Source organism: Siphateles boraxobius, unplaced genomic scaffold, assembly GCF_051911475.1.
Source record: "Siphateles boraxobius isolate OS27281-9 unplaced genomic scaffold, OSU_SipBor_1 41, whole genome shotgun sequence".
NCBI classification, from domain to species: Eukaryota; Metazoa; Chordata; class Actinopteri; order Cypriniformes; family Leuciscidae; genus Siphateles; species Siphateles boraxobius.
The window spans coordinates 43,364,852-43,390,000 of NW_027509042.1; the positions used below are offsets into that span (position 1 = coordinate 43,364,852).

The 25,149-nt window shown below is 38.1% G+C and overlaps 1 protein-coding gene across 31 annotated transcripts in view; it reads right to left on the reverse strand.

Moving 5' to 3' along the window:
- The window catches only part of szt2 (SZT2 subunit of KICSTOR complex), a 115,753-nt gene that overhangs the window by 14,058 nt on the left and 76,546 nt on the right, over positions 1–25,149 (reverse strand). For 6 of the 31 annotated variants that reach the window (XM_077199835.1, XM_077199851.1, XM_077199826.1 and 3 more), the window contains 11 exons: positions 25,027–25,074; positions 23,997–24,118; positions 23,049–23,231; positions 15,326–15,590; positions 14,414–14,493; positions 13,232–13,357; positions 9,998–10,200; positions 8,597–8,702; positions 6,026–6,109; positions 4,588–4,662; positions 2,009–2,101 (listed from right to left, as the gene is read on the reverse strand). In XM_077199835.1, coding sequence (XP_077055950.1) covers positions 2,009–2,101; positions 4,588–4,662; positions 6,026–6,109; positions 8,597–8,702; positions 9,998–10,200; positions 13,232–13,357; positions 14,414–14,493; positions 15,326–15,590; positions 23,049–23,231; positions 23,997–24,118; positions 25,027–25,074 — 1,385 coding nt within the window. The remainder of the gene's footprint in view (positions 1–2,008; positions 2,102–4,587; positions 4,663–6,025; positions 6,110–8,596; positions 8,703–9,997; positions 10,201–13,231; positions 13,358–14,413; positions 14,494–15,325; positions 15,591–23,048; positions 23,232–23,996; positions 24,119–25,026; positions 25,075–25,149) is intronic. The other 25 variants (XM_077199854.1, XM_077199853.1, XM_077199839.1 and 22 more) reach the window with 11 other exon arrangements.

Sequence of the window (25,149 nt, forward strand, 5' to 3'; positions counted from 1 at the left end):
CAGTGGCCCATTTGCCTGAGGGAAGATAATATCGTTTGTCCATTTTGCTCACAGTCATGTGAGGGGTGCGTAAAACTGCTTTTGGAAAACATGGCGCATGAAAACTGCTCAGTTTGCTATGATTGCAGTGGTTAGTCGGTTGTGTTTGTATAAACGCTCTTAAAGCAAAATCACACTCCAGACCCGAGTCACGTGTAAACCAAATGTTTCAGAAAAAAAAGGCCTTTTCAAGACTTGTGTAAACATTTCCCAATGCATTGAATACGATAGTGTTTTCCCAGATGCCACAAGTCAAACCGGTCTAGTTCTGTAATGTTTCACCAGAGACATTATAAGCAGGGGAGATTTTTTATAAGTACATTATAAGTAGGGGAGATTGCCCCCTTGAACAAATATGAATGAAAGAAATCATATGCTCAACGGAGCAGCTGTAGTCCTGCCCTACAGGTACAGCAGACAATATCTGTTTGATGGATCCATCGCTACACTTAATAAAACGTATGAATGACTGATGGTTCAAAAAGCCAATCCCCTGTTTGTTTACTCTTGAACATTTGCATTAGCTGGACAAGCCTGCAAACGTTTTGAGTGATTTGAGCTTAGAATACCACTATTGTCAGATGTTATTCCTCATTTTGAAAATATTGCTTGAACAGAATTTTGACAAGCACTTCTGGATATTTTAGTGTCTCTCCATTCATGCAGATAAAGCTGTACTTCCATGGTTGGAAACTTCAGCTCGAGGCGTTACGGAAATGACCGTTGAGTGAACTTGCCTTAAAGAGGCTTCGGCATCGCTTAGGGAGTTTGCGGTGTTCTACTTTCTTCATCGTTTATACCGTAATACGTGTAGTTTTACTCATTTCTGACTACCTGGTAACCTCACCAAATCACCTTTCCACAACACTTGATGTGGAAGTCATAAAAGCTCCATAAAGTCAATATAAAAATGTGTACTTTTTAATTAATGTATCTTGTCTTATTGTGCGCATAATTCATTGGTGCACATTATTCCAAATACAAAAAAGAATATCTTTAATCAAAATGCAATAATTGGTAACACTTATTTTAAAGGCGACACAGTTCCACGTTACATGTACTTACTCTTTCAATAACAGTAATTGAATAATTAATTTTGAATAGTAACTTAACCTTAACCAAACCATAACCCTATAGTAAGTATATGTAGCTTAATTCATATTACTCAGTATTTATTTGTGATTACACTGTAACAATGTTACATTAAAATAAAGTGTAACCCAATAATTAGCTGCATCAATATAATGTATTAATCTTCCATTTCAAACCCACTGGACGAAATTCCACTTTTCAAAATCCAGTAAATTCCCACTTTTTAAAAAATTTTTTTTTAGATCCTTTACACTCAGAAACACACCAGATTTTGGAAGTAAAATATGTTGTGTACAGCATTTATGTTGACTTAAGATCTGCGTAGTGCTAGACACCAAACAAAAGATATAATCTCAGGCACATTAAGAATAAGCGGAAACCCGCCATGACAAAGTGGAAACGCTCCACTTGTGATTTCCTCATTTTGAAACAGAAGTGAAAGTCACAGTATGTTGATTGATAAAGAACAGTCTCCGAATTACTATTGATGGAGACATAAAGGAGACAAGCAGATCCAAATTAACATGCAACAAGAGCAGAAGAGAATCAGGGAAAATCATTGAGCAAAGGAAAGAGATCATTGGCCTATGAGAGCTGCTAGAAGAGTGACCCCGTGACCTCCCAGAAGATGCCACATTCATGAGCATCTGCATTTAAATACTGCAAAGAGACACAACCGCATGTGCGGCTGAAGAAGAACCCCAAGATGCATCGCTGAAGAACACAGACAAACACAGGGAAAGGAACCGTCTGATTTTCAATGAACGGGCGAGACTGGAAGGGGAGGAGCCAGGCACTACAAGGGGGAGGAGTCTGAGGGAAAGACTGAAGCCTGATTGGTTGAAGACGAGCCCGCCCCGAGGATGCAGAGACATACCGCAGAGTCAGAGACCGTGGGCGCCTCGGGGAACGGCTTGCTAGGAGGTTTGTTGAGAAGTGAGCCCTGATGGAAAGAAAGAGTGAGATGGGACTAGACACACACACACACACACACACACAAACACACAATGTGCAGAACAGTGAGACACACACAAACACAGAAGATAACACACACAAACAGAGACAGATGAGAAACATGCCACACAGAGAGGTTAGAAGTCAATTTACACAAAAATGAACACGTGCACAAACTGACTGTCACACGCTAATGTATGAGGGTGTGTTACAGGAAGTGACACGGAGATGATCAATAATGATGAGGCATGAGCTGTGTGCAGTCCTTTACAGATGAGAAGCAGGTGTGACTCTTTAACTAAATATCCACTGCTTATGGCTCATGTTACATCATGATCTCTGCAGTTCAATAAGGCCGTTTACACCGCGCTCTCTCATCTCATATATTATCTCGTTCGGTGCGTAAATGTGTTTGATTACATCAAAAATTCAGCGGTGATTCACAATCAGTATTCCAAATTCTTTTGTCAGTTTATATTACACGTGGAGGAAAAATGTCTTCCATGGGTAATTTTTTTTACATGATCTATTCCCAATGTTCCCAATTCCTGCAATAAATGTCATAGAAAGTAATTGATGTCCATTGCCACCTCAGAATCAACTTCATCTGGTGTTACAGTGGCTGGAAGAGTATTAGTAACAGTAAAAGTACACCTTAAAATAAATATTAATAATGAATTTATAATGTAACATGCCAGGAAGAAGATGATTAAAATTAATAATAGTCAGTATATAAATGTTGCTATGTATGGTCATGATCAGAAAACAGTGCCATTTGTGTGTCACTAATTCAATATTCTGTGTCAGTTTTACGTCAGTCACATGGGCAACACTTTACAATCAGATTCAATTTGTTAACATAATGTATTAAGTATCATGAACTAATAATGAACAATGCTTGAACAGTGTTTACTAATACAGGTAAAGGTAAATGTTAATATATTTATATGTATAATATATTTTTATACCATACTAGTATATCCTGAGAAAATTGTTCATTCTTAGTTCATGATTCCTAATGCAATAACTGATGTTAAAAAATTTAACTCATTGTTAAGTGATACCATCACAAAATTTAAATAATTTATCTGTTTAATGTACAGTATAGGGAAGAACTCTTACAATAAAACATGCATTATATTTGCAAATTATTTAAATTGGAATATTAGCCAATTTGCAAAAATTAAAATAGCATGCATTATTTTTTGTACTCTAAACTTATAAAATAAATTTGGTTTGAAAAAGAAAAATAGAATGAATATACAAGTTAATCATATGACATGATTAACTTAACAGTTTGTACGTTTTAAAGTCCCCCTGTAGTCAATCATTTTATCTCTAAAACTTTTCTTTGATCACCAAAATTACATATTTAAGTGTTTTTTCCTTGAAAAAAAATTCTTCATGCCTTAAAATATTTCGAATGAAAAACTCTACACCTTTGCCTCATTTAGTATACGCGGTTCTATGAATATGCAAATGAGCCCTGCCTCCACTCACTCACAGCAGCTCATGTTTATCTTAAAGCATATTAAAAACACCACATAGACATTAAACTATATAACAACCTTGATTTTCACCACAGGGAGACTTTAAGACTGGCTTAATAGTTTAAGAATGGCTTAATAGTTAAAGAATTGAGGGAAATCAACAACAACCTAAATATTTTTACTAAGGCCATAACAGCCCTGGTCATTTGTGCCTAAGATAGGAAAACATGACTTCATGAAAGTTCGGCAGTAATCTCTTTAAACGCACTTTATTATTAAAAGAACAATTTTGGCACTGTTTCCTGACCTTTGGTTGTAACAACTCAGACTTCAAAAATGATTTGCTGATTTTCATGGTGAATTTGATAAGAATGTCCTCTCTATTCTTCTACAATAAGTGGATATATTTGGTTTTCCACGAACAAAAACAAGTATTAACATAATTAATGACTGTTCATTCCATATGAAAAATAATAACACTGTTTGCCCACCAATTTGGTATATGGAAATGTTTGCTGACGCAATAAAAAACTATGTATTGTAATAGAAATATAAAAGTTGATGAATTTTCATTACTGATTCCTTGTGACTTTTATTCCTGTTTGCCCTCAAGCTCAGTTTGAAGAAGCTGCACTTACAAACAACCAAACAAACACGCTAATGACTTAATGGCTGGATATGAGCAGCTGTGATTGGTGACACCTTATGGGCTTCTGGCGCTGCAGAAGAAATCAGAGCCTCCTGCTGAGAAACATCTGGAGACTTACAAATATTTACACTTAATTACTTCTCATTTAGAGCCAACCTGGACCCACTTCACATTAAATACGCCATCAGAGACAAATAGACAGATATTTGACCAGTGAATCCTGCTAACAAAGGAGAAGATTGCTACTTGTAGCTCATATTAAATATCTATAGACATTAAAGGAAGGCACATACAACAGATGCAGACAAATAAAATATGAACTCTTAAACACTTCATTTACTCTCACTTTCATGATGGCGTTACCTGAGAATTAACCGTCTGACCCATGGGAATCCTTGAGCACTCTAATGCAAACTGCTTCACGCAGAAATAACAGCCCTGAAACAGAGTCAGAATGAGATTATGTGTTACTAGAGGAACCGTTATGCATCCGCTACATTCATCATTCATCGCTGCTTTGTTCAGCATATTCAAGAGCTGTCTGTACAACAGAGAAATTCTTAGGCCAAAATAAATCAAATTTGACTCCATTTACTTTCTTAATTCAACCAGGTCACGACTCACCTGTGCACATTTTTCCACTGAACAACAAATCCCATTTATCTCTTTCCTATAATCACCTGTCATATATAATGACACAATAAATTCTTGATGGATAAAATCAAGTTCCACTCTGCTTTTTTGTCATTTTGTCAAACAGTAAATGCTCACTTTGATGATCATGAATGTGTTGTTGAATGCTCACTTCATCTTACTTTATTCTAACTTTGTAATTTTAACATTGTGATTAATTTTATTATATATAATGTTATTATTAATTTTTTATGACTATTTCTAACACTTGGCCATTGACACCGGACAAAAGTGTTAGTAGTAGTAGTATTACTACAATATGGTTTGGAATTAGTTCAAATTTCTGACCATAATATTAAACTTAGATATATAAGGTATGAACCTTATAATTATATATTTTTTATTATTATTAGTGGTGCTTGCCAAAGGCAAGAGTTAGGGTTAGGGTTAGGATTAGCAATATTGTTGCTGTTATTATTTTCACTATTAATAATAATAATCTAAATAAATGCTAATAATAATAACAATAATATTAATAATACTTACTATTATTAGTATTATTATTGTAAGGTTCATTCTTATGGTCAAATTACATATTACAAACTTCAACAAACAGGCAAAGGAAATGCAAATCTGCTAACAAACAAACAACAAAGAAAACAAAAATAAACTAACTTCCCACTAACTCGTGCATAAGTAATCTACTACTGTTCACATCAACATTTCTATGAATTTTACTCGTGGGTAAACTGAAATTTCAATCAGAATTCTTGATCAGTAATTCACACAGAACTGAATAAAACCATTCTAATGGTTATAAATTGCATTAATGAGCACATCAGCTAAGACAACCCTAATATAAAAAAATTAATTACTTTTACATTTTATTGAAGCAGATATTAGAAATAAGAAGGACTGAAGATCAAATGATGACGTGCTGTTTCCTTGCTATTGATTCTGTGTGTTCAAATATTAATAACCACAAATAGCGCGAAAGCGAGAGCGAGACAGAGTCCATTAAACATCTCTGTCCTCACACCGTCCGCGGAGACTTTCACAGCGTTCTTGTGAAAAGACCAGCGTATGCTCTCGGCTGATGTGCTAAGAGGGCGATTCTATCCCTGATCTGCACTGAAGGCCGAGAGACACAGACGGATGAAGGTCTTACTTGAAAAGCCAGTTCCATCAGTACGATGCCTCCCGGGAGCGCTCTCTGCAGGTGATATGACGTCGAGCTCGATGCACTGCTCTGCTGAGAGAGGCAGACGGGACACAATCACTGTGTGTGTGTGTGTGTGTGTGTGTGTGTGTGTGTGTGTGTGTGTGTGTGTGTGTGTGTGTGTAAGTTTGGCTACATTGTGAGAGCAAAATGTTATCACTTACAGGTCCTTCTCAAAAAATTAGCATATTGTGATAAAGTTCATTATTTTCCATAATGTAATGATAAAAATTAAACTTTCATATATTTTAGATTCATTGCACACCAACTGAAATATTTCAGGTCTTTTATTGTTTTAATACTGATGATTTTGGCATACAGCTCATGAAAACCCAAAATTCCTGTCTCAAAAAATTAGCATATTTCATCCGACCAATAAAAGAAGTGTTTTTAATACAAAAAAAAAGAGTCTAACTTCAAATAATTATGTTCAGTTATGCACTCAATAGTCAATACTTGGTCGGGAATCCTTTTGCAGAAATGACTGCTTCAATGCGGCGTGGCATGGAGGCAATCAGCCTGTGGCACTGCTGAGGTGTTATGGAGGCCCAGGATGCTTCGATAGCGGCCTTAAGCTCATCCAGAGTGTTGGGTCTTGCGTCTCTCAACTTTCTCTTCTCAATATCCCACAGATTCTCTATGGGGTTCAGGTCAGGAGAGTTGGCAGGCCAATTGAGCACAGTAATACCATGGTCAGTAAACCATTTACCAGTGGTTTTGGCACTGTGAGCAGGTGCCAGGTCGTGCTGAAAAATGAAATCTTCATCTCCATAAAGCTTTTCAGCAGATGGAAGCATGAAGTGCTCCAAAATCTCCTGATAGCTAGCTGCATTGACCCTGCCCTTGATAAAACACAGTGGACCAACACCAGCAGTTGACATGGCACCCCAGACCATCACTGACTGTGGGTACTTGACACTGGACTTCAGGCATTTTGGCATTTAATTCTCCCCAGTCTTCCTCCAGACTCTGGCACCTTGATTTCCAAATGACATGCAAAACTGAGCAACAGTCCAGTGCTGCTTCTCTGTAGCCCAGGTCAGGCGCTTCTGCCGCTGTTTCTGGTTCAAAAGTGGCTTGACCTGGGGAATGCGGCACCTGTAGCCCATTTCCTGCACACGCCTGTGCACGGTGGCTCTGGATGTTTCTACTCCAGACTCAGTCCACTGCTTCCGCAGGTCCCCCAAGGTCTGGAATCGGCCCTTCTCCACAATCTTCCTCAGGGTCCGGTCATCTCTTCTCGTTGTGCAGCGTTTTTTGCCACACTTTTTCCTTCCCACAGACTTCCCACTGAGGTGCCTTGATACAGCACTCTGGGAACAGCCTATTTGTTCAGAAATTTCTTTCTGTCTTACCCTCTTGCTTGAGGGTGTCAATGATGGCCTTCTGGACAGCAGTCAGGTCGGCAGTCTTACCCATGATTGCGGTTTTGAGTAATGAAACAGGCTAGGAGTTTTTAAAAGCCTCAGGAATCTTTTGCAGGTGTTTAGAGTTAATTAGTTGATTCAGATGATTAGGTTAATAGCTCATTTAGAGACCCTTTTCATGATATGCTAATTTTTTGAGACAGGAATTTTGGGTTTTCATGAGCTGTATGCCAAAATCATCAGTATTAAAACAATAAAAGACCTGAAATATTTCAGTTGGTGTGCAATGAATCTAAAATATATGAAAGTTTAATTTTTATCATTACATTATGGAAAATAATGAACTTTATCACAATATGCTAATTTTTTGAGAAGGACCTGTATATAGTGAAATATTATGATGACCAACTAGTGAGTCAATTTTACTGCTCCTCACTAGTTAAAAAAGGCTTATAAATCAGCCAAAACATGTTTTTATTTAAATCTAATGTTTTGCACATATTACTGTGATAGGTAGTTTTAGGCGTAGGGATGAAAATATCATTAACCTGACATAAAACCAATGGGAGTCTATGCCATGACCTCACTAATACAGTACCTGTCAATTGTTTAAAATGTTTTTGGAAGATGTTTCTACTGCTCACAAAGGATGCATTTATTTAATTATAAATACAGTAAAAACTGTAATATTGTGAAAAATTATTACTATTTAAAATAGCTGTTTTCTATGAATATGTTGTAAAATGTAATTTATTCCTATGATGCAAAGATTAATTTTCAGCATCAATACTCCAGTCTTCAGTGTCACATGATCCTTTAGAAATCATTCTAATATGATGATTTGCTGCTCAATAATAATTTCTTATTATTGTCAACGATGAAAACTGTTTTCGCTGCTGAACATTTTTGTGGAAACAATTTAATGATCTTTTTTTTGTGTGTCCAAAAATGACACACACAAAGAAATATCTTTAAATTGTTTCCACAAAAATGTTTTATTTGTATAGGATCCAGAACAAGCACTAGGACTGTGTTAATGCAAAAAGTGCTGTGTGTGTGTGTGTGTGTGTGTTTGAACTGTGATGCACACAGTTGAAACCTGTGAAGCGTGACTGAATGGTTGAATGTGGATGAGCAGATAAAGGTTGTGTACCTTTGGGCTGTCTTCACTCTTCTGCTTATTATATGAGAAAGATGAGAAGGAAGATCTGCCTTCAGTGGATAAAGAACTCAACATGGCGGCTCGGGCTCGAGCAATGCTGCAGAGAGAGAGAGAGCGAGAGAGAGAGAGTGAGAGAGAGAGAGAGAGGGGGAGAGAGAGAGAGCGAGAGAGAGGGAGAGAGAGAGAGAGAGAGAGGGATAGAGAGAGAGCGAGAGAGAGAGAGTGAGAGAGAGAGGGGGAGAGAGAGAGAGCGAGAGAGAGAGCGAGAGAGAGGGAGAGAGAGAGAGAGAGAGAGGGATAGAGAGAGAGAGAGAGAGAGAGAGAGAGAGAGAGAGAGAGAGAGAGAGAGAGAGAGAGAGAGAGAGAGAGAGAGAGAGACTCCATCAGTAATGTGGACCTCATGCTGCCGGTCAGACTGAATCACACACTCCTGCTGCTTAACACAGTGTGTCGACCATTAGCACCTCACACACTTTACAGAGAACACTGCAAAGTCCACTTATTGAACATATTGTTGACAGGTGACTTCATAGCATGTTTGACATCACAGTTGGGATAGATGCGTTCTATGCAAGTTATGCTTTTGTGACAAAAACTGAAGTAAAAAATTGTATTGAATAAGACTTTCCCTTTTTATACTCAAGCTTATGACAGAAATGTATAGTTCAAACCAACTGGTTTGAATTCCAGAAACATTTGTTGTTATTGGGAAGTCGTAATTACAACGTCAGGTGTGTTCAAATCACTCTGGTCAGAGCAAGATGGCTCAGGGCAGTTTCCCACTCGTAATTACTAGGTAATATGCACGACATATCGGCCATCATTTCAGTATCAGCCGATACGTGTTCATGTTTAATGTTATCATTATCGGCCAAATAAAAAATGTGGCCGATATATTAAAGCTGATAAATAATGGATTATTCATTCAGCTGAGACACTTCAGATGTGCACTGTTCAACATGATGGTTTTGAATTGCTTGAAATATGATTTGAATCACTGAAAAAAAAAAGAAAATACAGCATGCGCATCGCAAATCTGTCATATAGGCTACATAAAATTATAATAAGAACATCATTATAATTGTGTGATTGGGACATGGATTTTAATGGTGAGACTTTTGTTTATATAAAATTATTTAAAAATTTGGGTTTAGATTTATCGACCAATTTATCGGTTATCGGCTTTTTAAATATAAAGATTTATTGGTTATCAGTATCAGCCATTATTTTCATATCAGTGAATCCCTAGTAATTACGACTTTGTGGTGGCATTCACGTGCATCCAACTCGAAAATGCAATCTCTCCAGCATGACTCGTATGCACCATTCCGGTCAAACCACGTGTGTTGTGTTTTGGCTGTGGGAGATGGTATTTTCCTTCGGGACACAGACCTGCGCGCGGGCGACTGCGGCCGGACCTGCACCAGGATGAAGCCCATGCTCTGCAGATACTGCACATACTGCTGGAGGAACGTGCTGGAGATCTCCTGCAGCCACGGCTCCTCCTTCAGGCGACTCGGGAGCATGTCTGCAGAATCTGAGCTGTAGCTGCGATCCCTCCCGGATGCCGTGGAGTCACTGGAGCGATGCCGCTTCTGGAACCAGAGAACGAGAGAATCTTTGAGCTGATATCATTACAGAGAGAGAGAGAGAGAGAGAGAGAGAGAGAGAGAGAGAGAGAGAGAGAGAAAAAGAGAGAGATCCTACTACCCATGTAGTCTCACACAGCCAGACTTTTGACTATCAGCATAAAGTCTGGTCGATACTGAGCCAGAAAAACATCCGCTTCAGGCCCAGACATACTCAAGTTCTTTTCGTTCTTCACTTAATGGTAAAAAGACATTTGAAATACCTGAGCAGCATTTCCTGTTTGCAAACATCGCAATGCCGCCCATGAAAACGGCGTTTAGGTGAATATGTAAATATGTGCTGCGTGCTTTAAAGGTGCATTGCGTAATATTTCTGAGGATCTATTGACAGAAATACAATATAAGATCCATAACTATGTGTTCAGTTGGGTATAAAGACCTTGCATAATGAACCATTATGTTTTTATTACCTTAGAATGAGACATTTATATCTCCATAACCGCGGGCGCCCCCTTCTATGGAGGTCCACGTATTGTGTGGTCATGTTTCTAGCGTAGCCGACAGCGAACACACAGCGCTACAGAGCGCGTTTCCTCACTACCTTGAAAAAGAAGTTTTCAGTGGTGTATAAAGACCTTATTAATGAACCATTGTGAATGAATAATATTCGCAATAACATAGTTTTACTGAATAATTAAGTTAACATAATTTCCTGTCGGCCACCGTTACTTTTGTTGGTTGCAATTCGTAACCTCTCCACTAGATGCCGCTAAAAATCACACACTGCACCTTCAACAAACTAAAGCATTGAAAAACAGTGGATTTTTGCAAGAGCACTGCAGTTCGGGACTCTCGGGAACGCCATGCCACATCTATCTATACAGCACTTTATAACAATGGATTGCTTCAAAGCAAGCAGCTTTACAGTGTTAAACATGAATATCAGTATGTTGTTTTCAATTAGAGTTGTTTTCAGTATCAGTGTCTCTTTCAATTAGAATTACAACTTCAGTTTCTACAGTGTGTTCACACTCACGTCTGACCTCGACGGGCTGAACAGAAGAAATGAACCGGAGAAGATTTAAGGGTTCACACTACACTTTTCAGTCCATTGACTTCCAATCATGAGCATGTGAATGTGTCAGACAACAAATGCAAGCTCATGTGAAACAGTAGAAGATCGATGTGTCACGGCGTGATATCTTAGCTGAATTAATAGAATTATAATTTAGCTGTAAAGCTGGGTACAGTAGATTGTATAATTTTTTACATTGAGTGTATTACCATTTGTTATTTGTTGAATTCATGTTGATGAAAAAGGTGCTTTGAACTCTTAAAACTAACTGATTTTGTTGACATTACACCAGTTTGTTCTTTGATTTAGCTTGAAGTTTATTGGGGCCTTTAGGCAGGAAGTGAGCATCTGACCAACATGTAAAATGACCCAGCACAGTATGTTTTTAATGTGACATTTTGAGTGTTTATATCTTTACTGTCAGAGAAGAAGAAGTGAAGTATACAGGTGAGCTTGTTCTAACTTTATTTTTTTTTTAATAAATCCCACTTGCTTAATGACATTTTGTTATCTAATCAGACTAACCTCTATGCCACTTCAATCGTGAACTACTAACCAATGACCGGATAATCATGATTATTCTGGTGGTACGCTGACACACATCTGTGCTTATTATCTTGCCTGACGCATGTAATTACATAGAGGCTGATATTTTGTTGTTTATAAAGAAAAATTATGTCTCACTGCATTAAAGATCGGTTTTGGTAATCCTTATGGTCAGGGATTTGAACAGAACCCTAACCCTAACCCTGGCTGTAAAATGCTGGGATTGCTTTTATAAATGGGTTCAGACCCAGCAGAGAGAGAGAGAAACAGAGAGAGAGAAAGAGCTACACTTTTTGACACCTTGCCCCAATTATACAAACATTAGGGGCACTTTATATCCCCTTTTCACAACCCAGCAGAAAGACTTCCATCAGAAATTAAATATGGACAAACTCCCACTCCTGCTAGGAGAAAGCCCAGATAGCTCAAACCTGGCTGCCAGATACGTGAGGTCCTGTCATGAAAAAAGAGCCTCCGGCAGGACAGAGCTACCAACTATACACCTAGAGACACTGATACAAATATTAGAAGATTAGGGTTTAATTGCTATGTTTAATTTCATGTAAAAGTTTTTTTATTTTTTATTGTATAGTGCAGGGGTTCTCAAAGTCTACATTCAAAGGTCCAAATCTGAATTTTCATTAATGTCAAAGGTCTGGAACAATTGGTTATTACAAAACTTATTTTTAATAAACATGCATAACAAATCAACACTAATTTTATGGAAAAAATAAGTTTTTTTCCACTCTTCACAACTCCAACTGTTTCGTTACAAATCTAACAGAATGGCTTCGTGCTGGATTGGGGCAAAATGAACGCATACCTCTGTGTCCAATCATCTTTGAAAACTATTTTCTTCATCAACTGTTCTTTTCCTGGACAATGACATCCTCCATTCAAACGCTTACTGCGGTGAAGTGTCGCGTCGCGCCCGATTACGTCAAAAGTCATACGCACACTGGATGTCATGGCAAACTAAATCAAGGAGGAAAACTTTAAATATCTCGCCTTCGCTTTAATTGCGGACCATCTCAAAAAAGCCATAAATAATTAAACAAATTATTTTAACATGCGTTTATCAAAGTAGGAAATCCACACTTTTAATCCCTTACACACAATTAGTGCTCTTGAAATACGAAATGGAGACGGGTCCGGACTGAATTCCCTCATGGTCCGGATCCGGCAGTGTAAAGGCAGTGGCAGTGTAAAGATTTCACCGGGTGGTGATGGCGAGTGGATAAGACACATGCCTTTGGTGTCCCTGAGCAAGACACCTAGTTGCTCCAGAGGCGTGCGACCTCTGACATATATAGCAATTGTAAGTTGCTTTGGCTTTCATTTGAATCTTGAATCGAGAGAGAGAGAGAGAGAGAGAGAGAGAGAGAGAGAGAGAGAGAGAGAGAGGGAGAGAGAGACCTTCATCTGTGGCTGTGGCACCTGTTCCTCTTGAATCTGTTTCCGGAACACGGGGTCGAAGAGCAGAGGAGTGGCACAGTAATGGACCAGTCGAGAAGACTGCTTCAGTGTGTCCAGATCCGCGACCTGTGCTCAGACACACAGCAGACACACAGCAAGAGGGTTACCAGGTTTAAAACTAGAATTTCTTTATTTGCAGCAAAAGCTATTGTTTCCATAAAGGTGAAGTGTGAACAATTTCAACATATAAATACATTCCATCCGTGTTTAATAAGCAGAGACAATTATGAGTCACTCATAGGTTGATTGGTCCAAAAAAAAAAAAAAGTCTCACAACGTGGTTCTGTGGTGCCTTCAAAGCACTTAACTGTTAGTTTGAACATCATGACTCAATCAATGGTGTGCGTCGATAAATTTATGATCAGGTTATAATGTGAAAATACACTAAGAATGAATATACGCTGAGTCAGGAAGAGTCTTTTCTGCTCACCAAGGCTGCATTTATTTGATCAATAATACAGTAAAAAGAGTAAAAATCTGGGAGTGTCACATGATCCTTCAGAAATCATTCGAATATGTTGATTTGCTGCTCGAGAAACATTTCTTATTATTATTGAAAACGGCTTCATTTGTTTGTTGAAACTGTTTTTCCGGGATTCTTTGATGAATAGAAAGTTCAAAAGAACAGCATTTATTTGAAATGGAAATATTTTGTAACATTATAAATGTCTTTACTATCTCTTTTGATCAATATAATGCATCTTTGCTGAATAAAAGTATTACGTTCTCACTGTATAAAAATCTTATGGACCTCAACTTTTGAAAGGTAGTGCACTTAATGGTGACCTGCACAATAGAGTATAAACAGTGTAATCTAGTACTGTGATCTGGATCTCAGCAGTGTGAAACAGTCAGAGAATGGCAGAGACATCTCACACACTACAGAATCCCTTAATGTCCCCGCCACATCTCATTAAACCCAACTGGGCCGTACATGCGCTCGTACACGGATCTGCGTCTGTGAGCGTGATGCAGAGGATCCGCACGCACTGAAATGAATCTGGATCTGATGAGCCGCTGAGAAAATCATGTTCTGAGAGCGTGATGGAAAATACCGATCACACACCATCACCCACATTGTGTGCAAATATTAATGTCTGCATTGAGTATGTATGAACTCACAGAGATGGGCATGTTAGATTGAGCTGACCGCTGCTGCCACGTCACAAACAAATTCTCAATCTTCATTTGTCTCTCCAACTCTGGAAAACAAAAGAAACATTTTGAAATAAATCACTAGCTCTTTCTGTTTCTGAGGTATTTAAAGGGGTGGTTGATTATGATTTCACTTTTCTAACTTTAGCTAGTGTGTAATGTTGCTGTTTGAGCATAAGCAACATCTGCAAAGTTACAATGCTCAAATTTCAAAGCAAAGGGAGATATTTTCTTTTAAAGAAATCGCTTTTTAAGGACTACGACAAACGGCTGATATGGACTACACATTCCTCCCGGGAAAGTGACATCACTAACCCTAAAATTTACACAAACCCCGCCCCCGAGAACACGATTTATAGATTATCATGACAGAATATGCTAATCAATGACTAGAAGATAGCTACAGATAAGCTACATAAATTCATCAACTAATCATTCAGAAATGTCCTGTTGCTTCTACATGTTGTCACTTCTTGAGTCTTTCCATCATTGTCTGACTCCGGTTTGAACATAAAAGGTGAAATTTTCAGTGCATGTCTGTGTGAGGTAATCAAAGCTGCTAAGAACGAGCTCTTGAAGCTCCGCCCTCTGTGGCGGGAGCTGCAGCTCATTTGCATTTAAAGGGACAGACACAAACGGTGCGTTTTTGCTCACCCTCAAAAAGTGACAATTTTAGCATGCTTTATTAAATTATCTGTGGGGTATATTTTGAGCTAAGACTTAACATACACACTCTAAGGACATCAAAGACTTATTTTACATCTTGTGAAAGGGCATTATACCAACCCTTTAAATTACGCAACAGTCATGTCTTTAGGTGTGTCCACTATGTCCATATGGCAGCTTCTGTCAGTTTTGGATGTGTTGATATGCTTGTACCTCTGCGTTCAGCTGCTTTGACCTCCAGAAGATGGGCTCCGTGGCGAGCGACTATATCTGCTCCGTCCTGATTGGTCAGCAGCCTCCCTGTGTTCACGTCTCTCAGAGCTTCATCAAAGGGCACGAGCTCTCCGGGGAAGGCCAGAGGAGGAAGAACACGCGCAGAGCTGCCCAACCGGCCCTGATCTTTACTCGCGGCCGGAGGAACCGGACTCCTCAACAGAGCATCCGCCTCGATCGTGGAGCTCAGGAAGGGGTTGGGCTCCTGTAAGCAAGTACATCAATTAGATGAAAAGAAAGAAAGAAAGAAAGAAAGAAAGAAAGAAAGAAAGAAAGAAAGAAAGAAAGAAAGAAAGAAAGAAAGAAAGAAAGAAAGAAAGAAAGAAAGAAAGAAAGAAAGAAAGAAAGAAAGAAAGAAAGAAAGAAAGAAAGAAAGAAAGAAAGAAAGAAAGAAAGAAAGAAAGAAAGAAAGAAAGAAAGAAAGAAAGAAAGAAAGAAAGAAAGAAAGAAAGAAAGAAAGAAAGAAAGAAAGAAAGAAAGAAAGAAAGAAGGAATAGAAAGAAAGAGAGAAAGAAAGAAAGAGAGAAAGAAAGAAAGAAAGAAAGAACATAGTATAAATTAACTGAAGAACTCAATGAATGAGCATCAAAAAAGTATGAAAAAAGTATGCACAAGAAAAAAAGGGAATTATTAAGCAAAGTATTCATAAAATTATGAATGCAAGTATAAATAGTATATTCATACAAATAGAATGAATGAATAAAGGAAGGAAGGAAGGCAGGAATTATTGATCTTATGATCAATTTGAAAATTAATGAAATTAAGAAAAGGTAAAAACAGAAGCATGAATGGGAGTACAAACAAAAATATGGAAAACCAAAATAAGATACGATAGAAAGAAAGAAAGGATGGAAGGAAGAAAGAAAGAAAGGAAGAAAGAAAGAAAGGAAGGAAAAAAGAAAGGAAGGAATCTAGAAAGGAATGAAGGAAGAAAGGAAGAAGAAAGGAAGGAAAGAAGGAAGGACTGAATGAAGAAAGGAATGAAGGAAGGAATGAAGGATGAAAGGAATGAAGGAAATAATGAAGGAAGAAAGGAATTAAGGAAGAAAGGAAGCAAGGAAGGAAGGAAGAAAGAAAGGAATGAAGGAAGAAAGGAATGAAGCAAGGAAGGAAGAAAGGAAGGAATGAACAAAGACAGGAAGCAAGGAAGGAAGGAAGAAAGGAAGGAATGAAGGAAGGAAGAAAAAAAAGGAATGAAGGAAGACAGGAAGCAAGGAAGGAAGGAAGGAAGGAAGGTTAAGTTAATTAAATAAAAAAATGAATGTGTGAATCTAAAACAGGAAAGCAATGGTGTTGTATAGAGCTGCTGCTGCAGGGAGACTGTGAGACTCGGTTCTGCTCTGGTCTTCATGTTCTCTTTCATATCAGTGATTTCAAAGCTCAACTCTCATAACCCTTCAGAAACTCACTCACAGATTCTGATTTTTGTTGTTGCTCGCCTTCAAACATCCCAGGAATGAGCAGTGTGAGTTCATCAGCGTTAAAGCCACTGACACGCAGAACACGTGCCATAATGAGGCCTTTCCTTCAGACCAGCCAATGAACACACTCCTGTTCTGCTGACCTCTGCCACACAGAGCCGGGTCACAAGAGCCACAGGAACACATCAACTAAGAAAAGTCCTCGTCTCTCTTCTTGTGGGAACTTTTGGCTGAGTTAGTGTTTGGAAGACTAGTTCAAGTCCTCTAGGGCGAGTTGGAGGCTTTTCTAAAAGAAGCTGGACCAGATGCTTCATGATGGCGGATGCTCATGTAGCCGACGGGCCAGTAAGCTGGACTTAAGTGCCTGAACTCCGACCCCTGGGACTCTGACAGATGATTGACGGTTAGGGCAAATTTTCTGCTTTGTTGGATCAGCCTTCTGTTAGAACTCATTAAAAGTGTGGAACCACTGACAAGGAAATAAAAGAGTTCTGTCCTTCACTTTTTAGGAAAATGTAGATGTTCTGTGCATTTGTGCTTCAATAACACGCTGAAGTATATATGTGTGTGTGTGTGTGTGTGTGTGTGTGTGTGTGTGTGTGTGTGTGTGTGTGTGTGTGTGTGTGTGTGTGTGTGTGTGTGTGTGAGAGAGAGAGTGTGTGTGAGTGTGTATGTGCGAGAGAGAGAGTGTATCTGTGAGTGTGTGTCTAAGAGAGAGAGAGAGTGTGTGTGTGTGTGTGTGTGTGTGTGTGTGTGTGTGTGTGTGTGTGTGTGAGTGAGTGAGTGTGTGTTGTGTGTATGTGTGTTGTGTGTGTGTGTCTAAGAGAGAGAGAGAGAGAGTGTGTGTGTGTGTGTGTGTTGTGTGTATGTGTGTCTGTGAATGTATGTCTGTGCATCTATGTCTGTGCATGTATGTGCTTAAGTGAGTTTGAGTGTGTGTGACTAAAATGCATTTATTACCTTGAGAAATCTATTAATAATGCCAAATATTAAATACGAATATTGAAATTTAATTGAATTTAATTAAAGAGTGCAATACTCTAAACTGACAGAACTGAGCTTTTTCTAAGCTCTGCCTCCTTGATGACTGTTGCTAACTCAGTCAAGCATCCCTTTATGTGAACTTATCATCATTATTATAGAAATTATTGGGTATTATTCTTGCATGGAATTAATCGTGACATTGCAATGTATTTTTAATTGCTAAAAGGATTAGATTACACAGATATGTGATTTTTGAAAGTGATGACATGTGTAAGTGAACAGAAATGTTTCCTATTGTACACGATGGCACTCTTTAGTTATTATCATACTTGCAATCACCCAAATCAAAACACATGTATGTGTTTTTGCTGATAGTCTGATTTGGGGACGAGGGAGATGGTTTAAATTCATATTAAGATTCATTTAAAGATGTGTAACGTCTCTGGCTACTTCGTGGCGACAACGGTTTACCATATTTGCAACTTTTTCACAAATTAAGTTCAAATGGATCCAAAACACACAGATCATTTATAGACTCACAAGAGCAAAAAGTTGTCTGAGAAAATGGCATATGAACAGTTGCCAAAGTAGGACTGGTCCGAGGAAGACTCAGAAACCCAAAAATCAGCCCCACCGTCACATTTTCCTACATTTTTGTTGTCTCTTTTTCACATACATATACACAAAGGTCCAAAAAGAGAGAGAGAGATTTGACTGAACTGACTGACATAAAGGGATCAAACGAAGAGTGAACACTGAGGATCTCTCGCTCATCCTGTTCCTTAAGGACAGACACAGACGAATGCTGAACACAGTGACATCACACCGGCCTCAGAAGAGTGTGTGCCATCGCAGACTGACAGTGAGTCCAGCACCAGCCCCACACGACAGGAGATCTGTGTAAACTTCAGATCTGAAGAACTCTTTATTCTCCAGAAGAATCTCCACGGGTTTGTGTTTATCTTCTCACACACACACACACACTGACACAGACAAGCGCAGAGCATCAGTTTAAATAAGACATTTTCTACACTTCTGTAGCATTTTATTCGTTTTCCCTGAAGTTCACTCATAATGTTGCGGTCAAGGTTTTTAACAAAGGGTAATAATTTAGTTTTAGTTGACCAGTAGTCTGTAGTCAGATTAACAAGTATAGGAGCTTTTAATCTTTTCATGAATCACTCACATATTAGCATTCTGAATCAAACTGAATGAACTAATTTGAAATCTGACTTATTTCACCTGCAAGTCATCATTAAAGTGATGTTCATCTGTATATAATAAACCCTGTAAATAATAAAATGAATCTATCCATCCATCCATCCATATATCCATCCTCCATCTATCCATCCATATATCCATCCATATATCCATCTATCCATCCATATATCCATCCTCCATCTATCCATCCATATATCCATCCATATATCCATCTATCCATCCATATATCCATCCATATATCCATCTATCCATCCATATATCCATCCATATATCCATCTATCCATCCATATATCCATCCTCCATCTATCCATCCATATATCCATCCTCCATCTATCCATCCATATATCCATCCATATATCCATCTATCCATCCATATATCCATCCATATATCCATCTATCCATCCATATATCCATCCTCCATCTATCCATCCATATATCCATCCTCCATCTATCCATCCATATATCCATCTATCCATCCATATATCCATCTATCCATCCATATATCCATCCTCCATCTATCCATCCATATATCCATATATCCATCTATCTATCCATCTATCCATCTATCCATCCATATATCCATCCTCCATCTATCCATCCATATATCCATCCATATATCCATCTATCCATCCATATATCCATCCTCCATCTATTCATCCATATATCCATCTATCCATCCATATATCCATATATCCATCTATCTATCCATCTATCCATATATCCATCCATATATCCATCTATCTATCCATCTATCCATCTATCCATATATCCATCTATCCATCCTCCATCTATCCATCCATCTGTCTATCCATCACTAGCGTAGCCAGAAAAGCGTCTCTGGGTGTGCATAAGAAAAATTGGGTGTGCCACATTTATTGTAAAATTAATGTGCAAAAAAACTCGGACCCGGCTTATCACTAACTTTACAGAATAGACTGGGCTGATGTGTAAAACTGGCTTGCCACATAAACATAATACTAGGCCTACAGTATATAAAATATAACTCAGGGATCAACATTAAGGCTTTACATGTGCTTGTCCTTCGAACAAGTACATCGGCCATTCTCTTGTCCAAGTAAAAATCCAGAAATCGGTTTAAATGTATGCTTCATCTTTCATTTTAAATTCTTAGATTTGATCAATAAATTCAATGAAATAATAAGACACTATGCTGTTACCAATCAAATTAATTAATTTACACTGAAAAATTACAACTGCATTAAATAATGTTATGAGATTGTTTTAAAAAATTTTTTAAAGATACAAATATGACATATTGGAAAGAATGATAGCCTACTTTTAAACTCGAAACTAAACCACCAGTAGGGGGCGGCAGGTGACCGTCTTGAGGAGTGAGTTATTGAGTCATTTATTCAAATGATTCGTTCAAACGGCTGAATCATTCAGGAATGAGGCAGTTATTTAATGGGTCATTGAATTTTTGACTCAATCGATTCATTCAAAGCGCTGAATCATTCAGTAATGCGGTTATGTTTTCAGGTGAGCTGCGCTGTGGTTCTGCTGTTATCTTTGTTTTGAATTATTTTCGCTGCTCAAATAGAACAAAAACAGTCAATATTGTGTCTAAAATGTTAGTGACTTGATATTAATTACTTGTTTATTGAACTGTCATATGAAATCAGTGTCATATTTTCAATCGTGATGGTATTCACCACTCTTGGTCACTGTGATGTTGCTTAACTGTATCATATCATATGTTATAAATATAAAAACATAAATTTTTTAACCGCTTTATGTTCATTAAGTTTCTTTGTGTGATCTGCGCTCATTTGTTTCTATTTCTCCTCATATGGCTGCGCGAGCCTCAACAGCACAACCGTATTACCAGTCAGCGGCTGTTTACGGATTGGTTGGCACTTGGCAGTCAGAATGTAGGCAGATATTTTTTTTAACGATAATTATTTAAAAATTAAAATACATTTTAAATGTAGAAATATTTTAAGTAAACAACAATAGTCCAAGTTTAGGAAACGTTTTTATTAAAACTTTAAAAAATAATTCTGCATCTATTTTAGGTGTGCCAGCTGCCACTGTGGGTGGCACCGGCACACCCCGGCACACCCGTGGCTACGCCAGTGCTATCCATCCATCTGTCTATCCATCCATCCATCATCCATCCATCTATCTATCCATCCATCATCCATCCATCCATCTGTCTATCCATCCATCCATCCATCATCCATCCATCTATCTATCCATCCTCCATCCATCCATCCATCTGTCTATCCATCCATCCATCATCCATCCATCTATCTATCCATTCATCATCCATCTATCTATCCATCCATCATCCATCCATCCATCCGTCTATCCATCCATCCATCATCCATCCATCTATCTATCCATCCATCATCCTTCCATCTATCTATCCATCCATCATCCATCCATCTATCTATCCATCCATCATCCATCCATCCATCTGTCTATCCATCCATCCATCCATCATCCATCCATCCATCCATCTATCCATCCTCCATCCATCCATCCATCTGTCTATCCATCCATCCATCATCCATCCATCTATCTATCTATCCATCCATCATCCATCCATCCATCCATCTGTCTATCCATCCATCCATCATCCATCCATCTATCTATCCATCCATCCATCCATCCATCTGTCTATCCATCCATCCATCCATCATCCATCCATCTATCTATCCATCCTCCATCCATCCATCCATCTGTCTATCCATCCATCCATCTATCTATCTATCCATCATCCATCCATCTATCCATTCATCCATCCATCTATCCATCCATCCTCCATCCATCCATCCATCCATCTATCCATTCATCCATCCATCCATCCATCCATCTATCCATTCATCCATCCATCCATCCATCATCCATCTGCCCATCTATCCATCCATCCATCCAGATATATGCAGTCAATATATCACTATCTATCTATCTATCTATCTATCTATCTATCACTATTATAAAAAACCTTCGGAAATCTTTTTTACATGGTTATGCCCTTTTAAAATGTTATAAGAAATGTATGTATGAGTATTTATGCAGGCACTTAACTGTCATAAGCAGTTACATTAAATTCCTTTAGGTTGACAACTACAGTCTGCTTTCCACAAATACATCCTAACATATGGGAAAAAATCAACTGACAACTGAATCAATAACAGTGAACACTGTGACAGAAGATTTCTGCTCTTTACTGACTTAACGAACAAACATGCTCTGCTTCATTAACTGCGAACAGCTAAAACACAGCGTGATTCAATTCAGTCTGTTAAAACGAGCACGACTTTGTCCAGGAATAAACCGTTTTGGCAGCGCAGTGATGTCTAATTTCGGCAGGACCAGCGGTCTGGATTGTTTCCAGTTGTTTGGTGTTAACAGGTGTGCTAGAGTGATTACCGTCCTGCCCTGAGGATCTGACAGCTGTCCGTCACTGAGTGCGATATGTCAGACCGCCTCGGGGACCGCCCGAAACTGATGAGCTGCTTAAACCAACTCACTGTCCAAAAACACTGTTCTAAAAGCTCATCCTAACCAATGTCCAGCAATCCGTGACAGCTTACAGAGAATGGGTTAGTTAAGAATGGCATACTATCTAGTATGTTTGATGAAGGGAGTAAGGAGTGTGTACACTACCATTCAAAAGTTCAGAGTTTTATTGCTTAAAAAAAAAAGAGAAAATCTTTGCATAAAATTGCATTAAATTGATCAAAAGTGACGATAAAGTCATTTATGATGATACAATTTCCATTACAAATAAATATGGTTATTTTGAATCATGATATCAGTGGTGAACTGTGAACAACCCTTGATTGTCTTTGATATTTTAATTCTTAAAATCTGATTAAAAACACAAAATAACCATGTTTATTCCAAGATTAGATAATTGGATGTCACTGCCTGAAATAAACACGCATAATGCGATTGTGTGACAACACAGCAAATTACCATTCGAAATGTTTGTTTCATGTGCTGTTTGTAATGACTCGTTTGCTAGTGTAGCATTGAGAGCACAGCCAGTGTGTTTGCATACGGACCTGTTTCAGATCCTCATGTGTAGGTGTATCAGAGAAGCAGTAATGATGGAAAAGACCCATTTTCTGACTCAGGAGGCAGTTGACCACATGTGCGCGGGCGTTCTGCCAGTGCACCAGTCTGACCAGACCTTGAGTCAGAGAGCCGCCCAGATCCACCGACCAGTTATACGTGTACAGAGTCACCTGTAAACACAAACGCATAGAGATATAATATGAAGCAGAAAGACCAGACCTCACAAATCCACGAACCTAAGTCTAGGGATGCACGATATTGAAGGAAAGTGCAATATGTGATAACTCATTAAATAATGCGATATTCAATACGCGATACGATAATGCTTAAAGTGAGTAAAATAAACTTAAATTATCTTTAAATTATATAACCTACATGCATGTTTCACATTCGTTTTGTGACAGGAAAACATCCCTACAACTTTTGTAAGTGAACATCAGTGTTTTACAGTTATTTTAACATCAGTGTAAACTACAGGCTTTAGGGTTTCAGGTTATCCTATATTAGGTTTATTTAACAACAGAAACTGAATAATCAAATGTAAAAATAAAACACTGCTTTAGTTTTCACTCTATGAATTAAATATATACTGATTTTTATTAAAGCTACAAAAGTTATTCAGCCAAGAGCAGTGAGTGATTTTCTCTGTCTTTTGTTTATGACCCCAGCTATTGCGATATGCATATCACGATATATACATTTGTGATATTTCGATATATTGTGCAGCCCTACCTTAAGTCTATTCACACAGAAAACGAAAATGCTGCATGACGTGACACATTCACAGTTGATTATAACATGTTTAATTGTTGATATGCAGCTATGTGACAAATAATAATTCACCGTGGACAGCAAAATCCTGTTGCTTGTCGAAGCTGGTTTTTATTGTGTGTTGCTTACGCATGTCACGGCTGGTTATATTCAACAGAACTGACCTTTTTATTGACAATGTGTATGTATAGGAAGCGCTGGCGTGGAGCCACGCCCCTCACAGCTTGTCCCGGGTTCAGCCAATCACTGTGCTCCAAAGACTCGAACCGCTGCAGACCCTTATGAGCTTTAATAAAAGACAGAATTATATGAGGTGGTGCTATTTTGGTAAAGAAATTTGTGTAGATAATAGACAAAGAGCAAGAAATAAAGATACGATCATAATGTAATTTCTGAATCTATTCAGTTTACCTCTGAATAACAGCTATGGGATTATTTTAGGGATCATTACATTAAAAAAATTGATATAAAAAAAGGTTTTATAGCATTGAGACTCGACATTTATATAATCTATAGAGTGTGTTTGAGGAAAAGGGCAACGCAGAAATCACTCTTGTCTTGAGTATGACATTCTGTGCTTAATTAATCTCTAATATTTTTTAAATACCAACATCAGAACACATACTCATCTAGAAGTTAAAAAATCTTCAGGTTTCAATCGTACAGTACAAGCAGGGATAAAAATTATCTTGCATACATGCAGAAATGAGTGAACCTTCAATTAGGAGCACTTTAAACAACTTTCTTTATATTTCTTTAAATATTCATAGTTTATTTCAAAACATAGTCCTGGAATAAAGATCTGTTCAACTTTAAAGATTTTGGTATTACGTGTGATGGGTAATGACAGCCGTTATTTGGATGGATGGATTTTTTTTATGGTTTTGGTTAAAAATAAATTTCTCTAATGTTGGACAAAATTTCTATGATTTCACAGAATTTTCATAAATTCATTATTATGGGAAGTATGGTGGTTCTTTGAAACCACATTCATACATACATACCAAAATAATTAATGTGATTTGTTTGCCTTGTAAAGTTCATAATCTTTCCAGGACAGAAAAGTCCTATTTGAAGAATCACTCAAATATCCCGTCCCTGTTAGAGTGTGTCTGTGGTGTAATGGAGTGATTTGGAGGAAGGGCCCCTGTTGCAGTGAGGGCCATTAGGGGCCCCATAAGGGGCCAAACTTACGTGTGCACCTATTTAGTACTGGACTGTTCTCTTCATCTGAACTGTCTTCTGTGGGCAAACAGAGATGAGCACAAACAGCTTTGCAAAACGAGACAAGTCTATGTTAATGAGGCATTAACACAC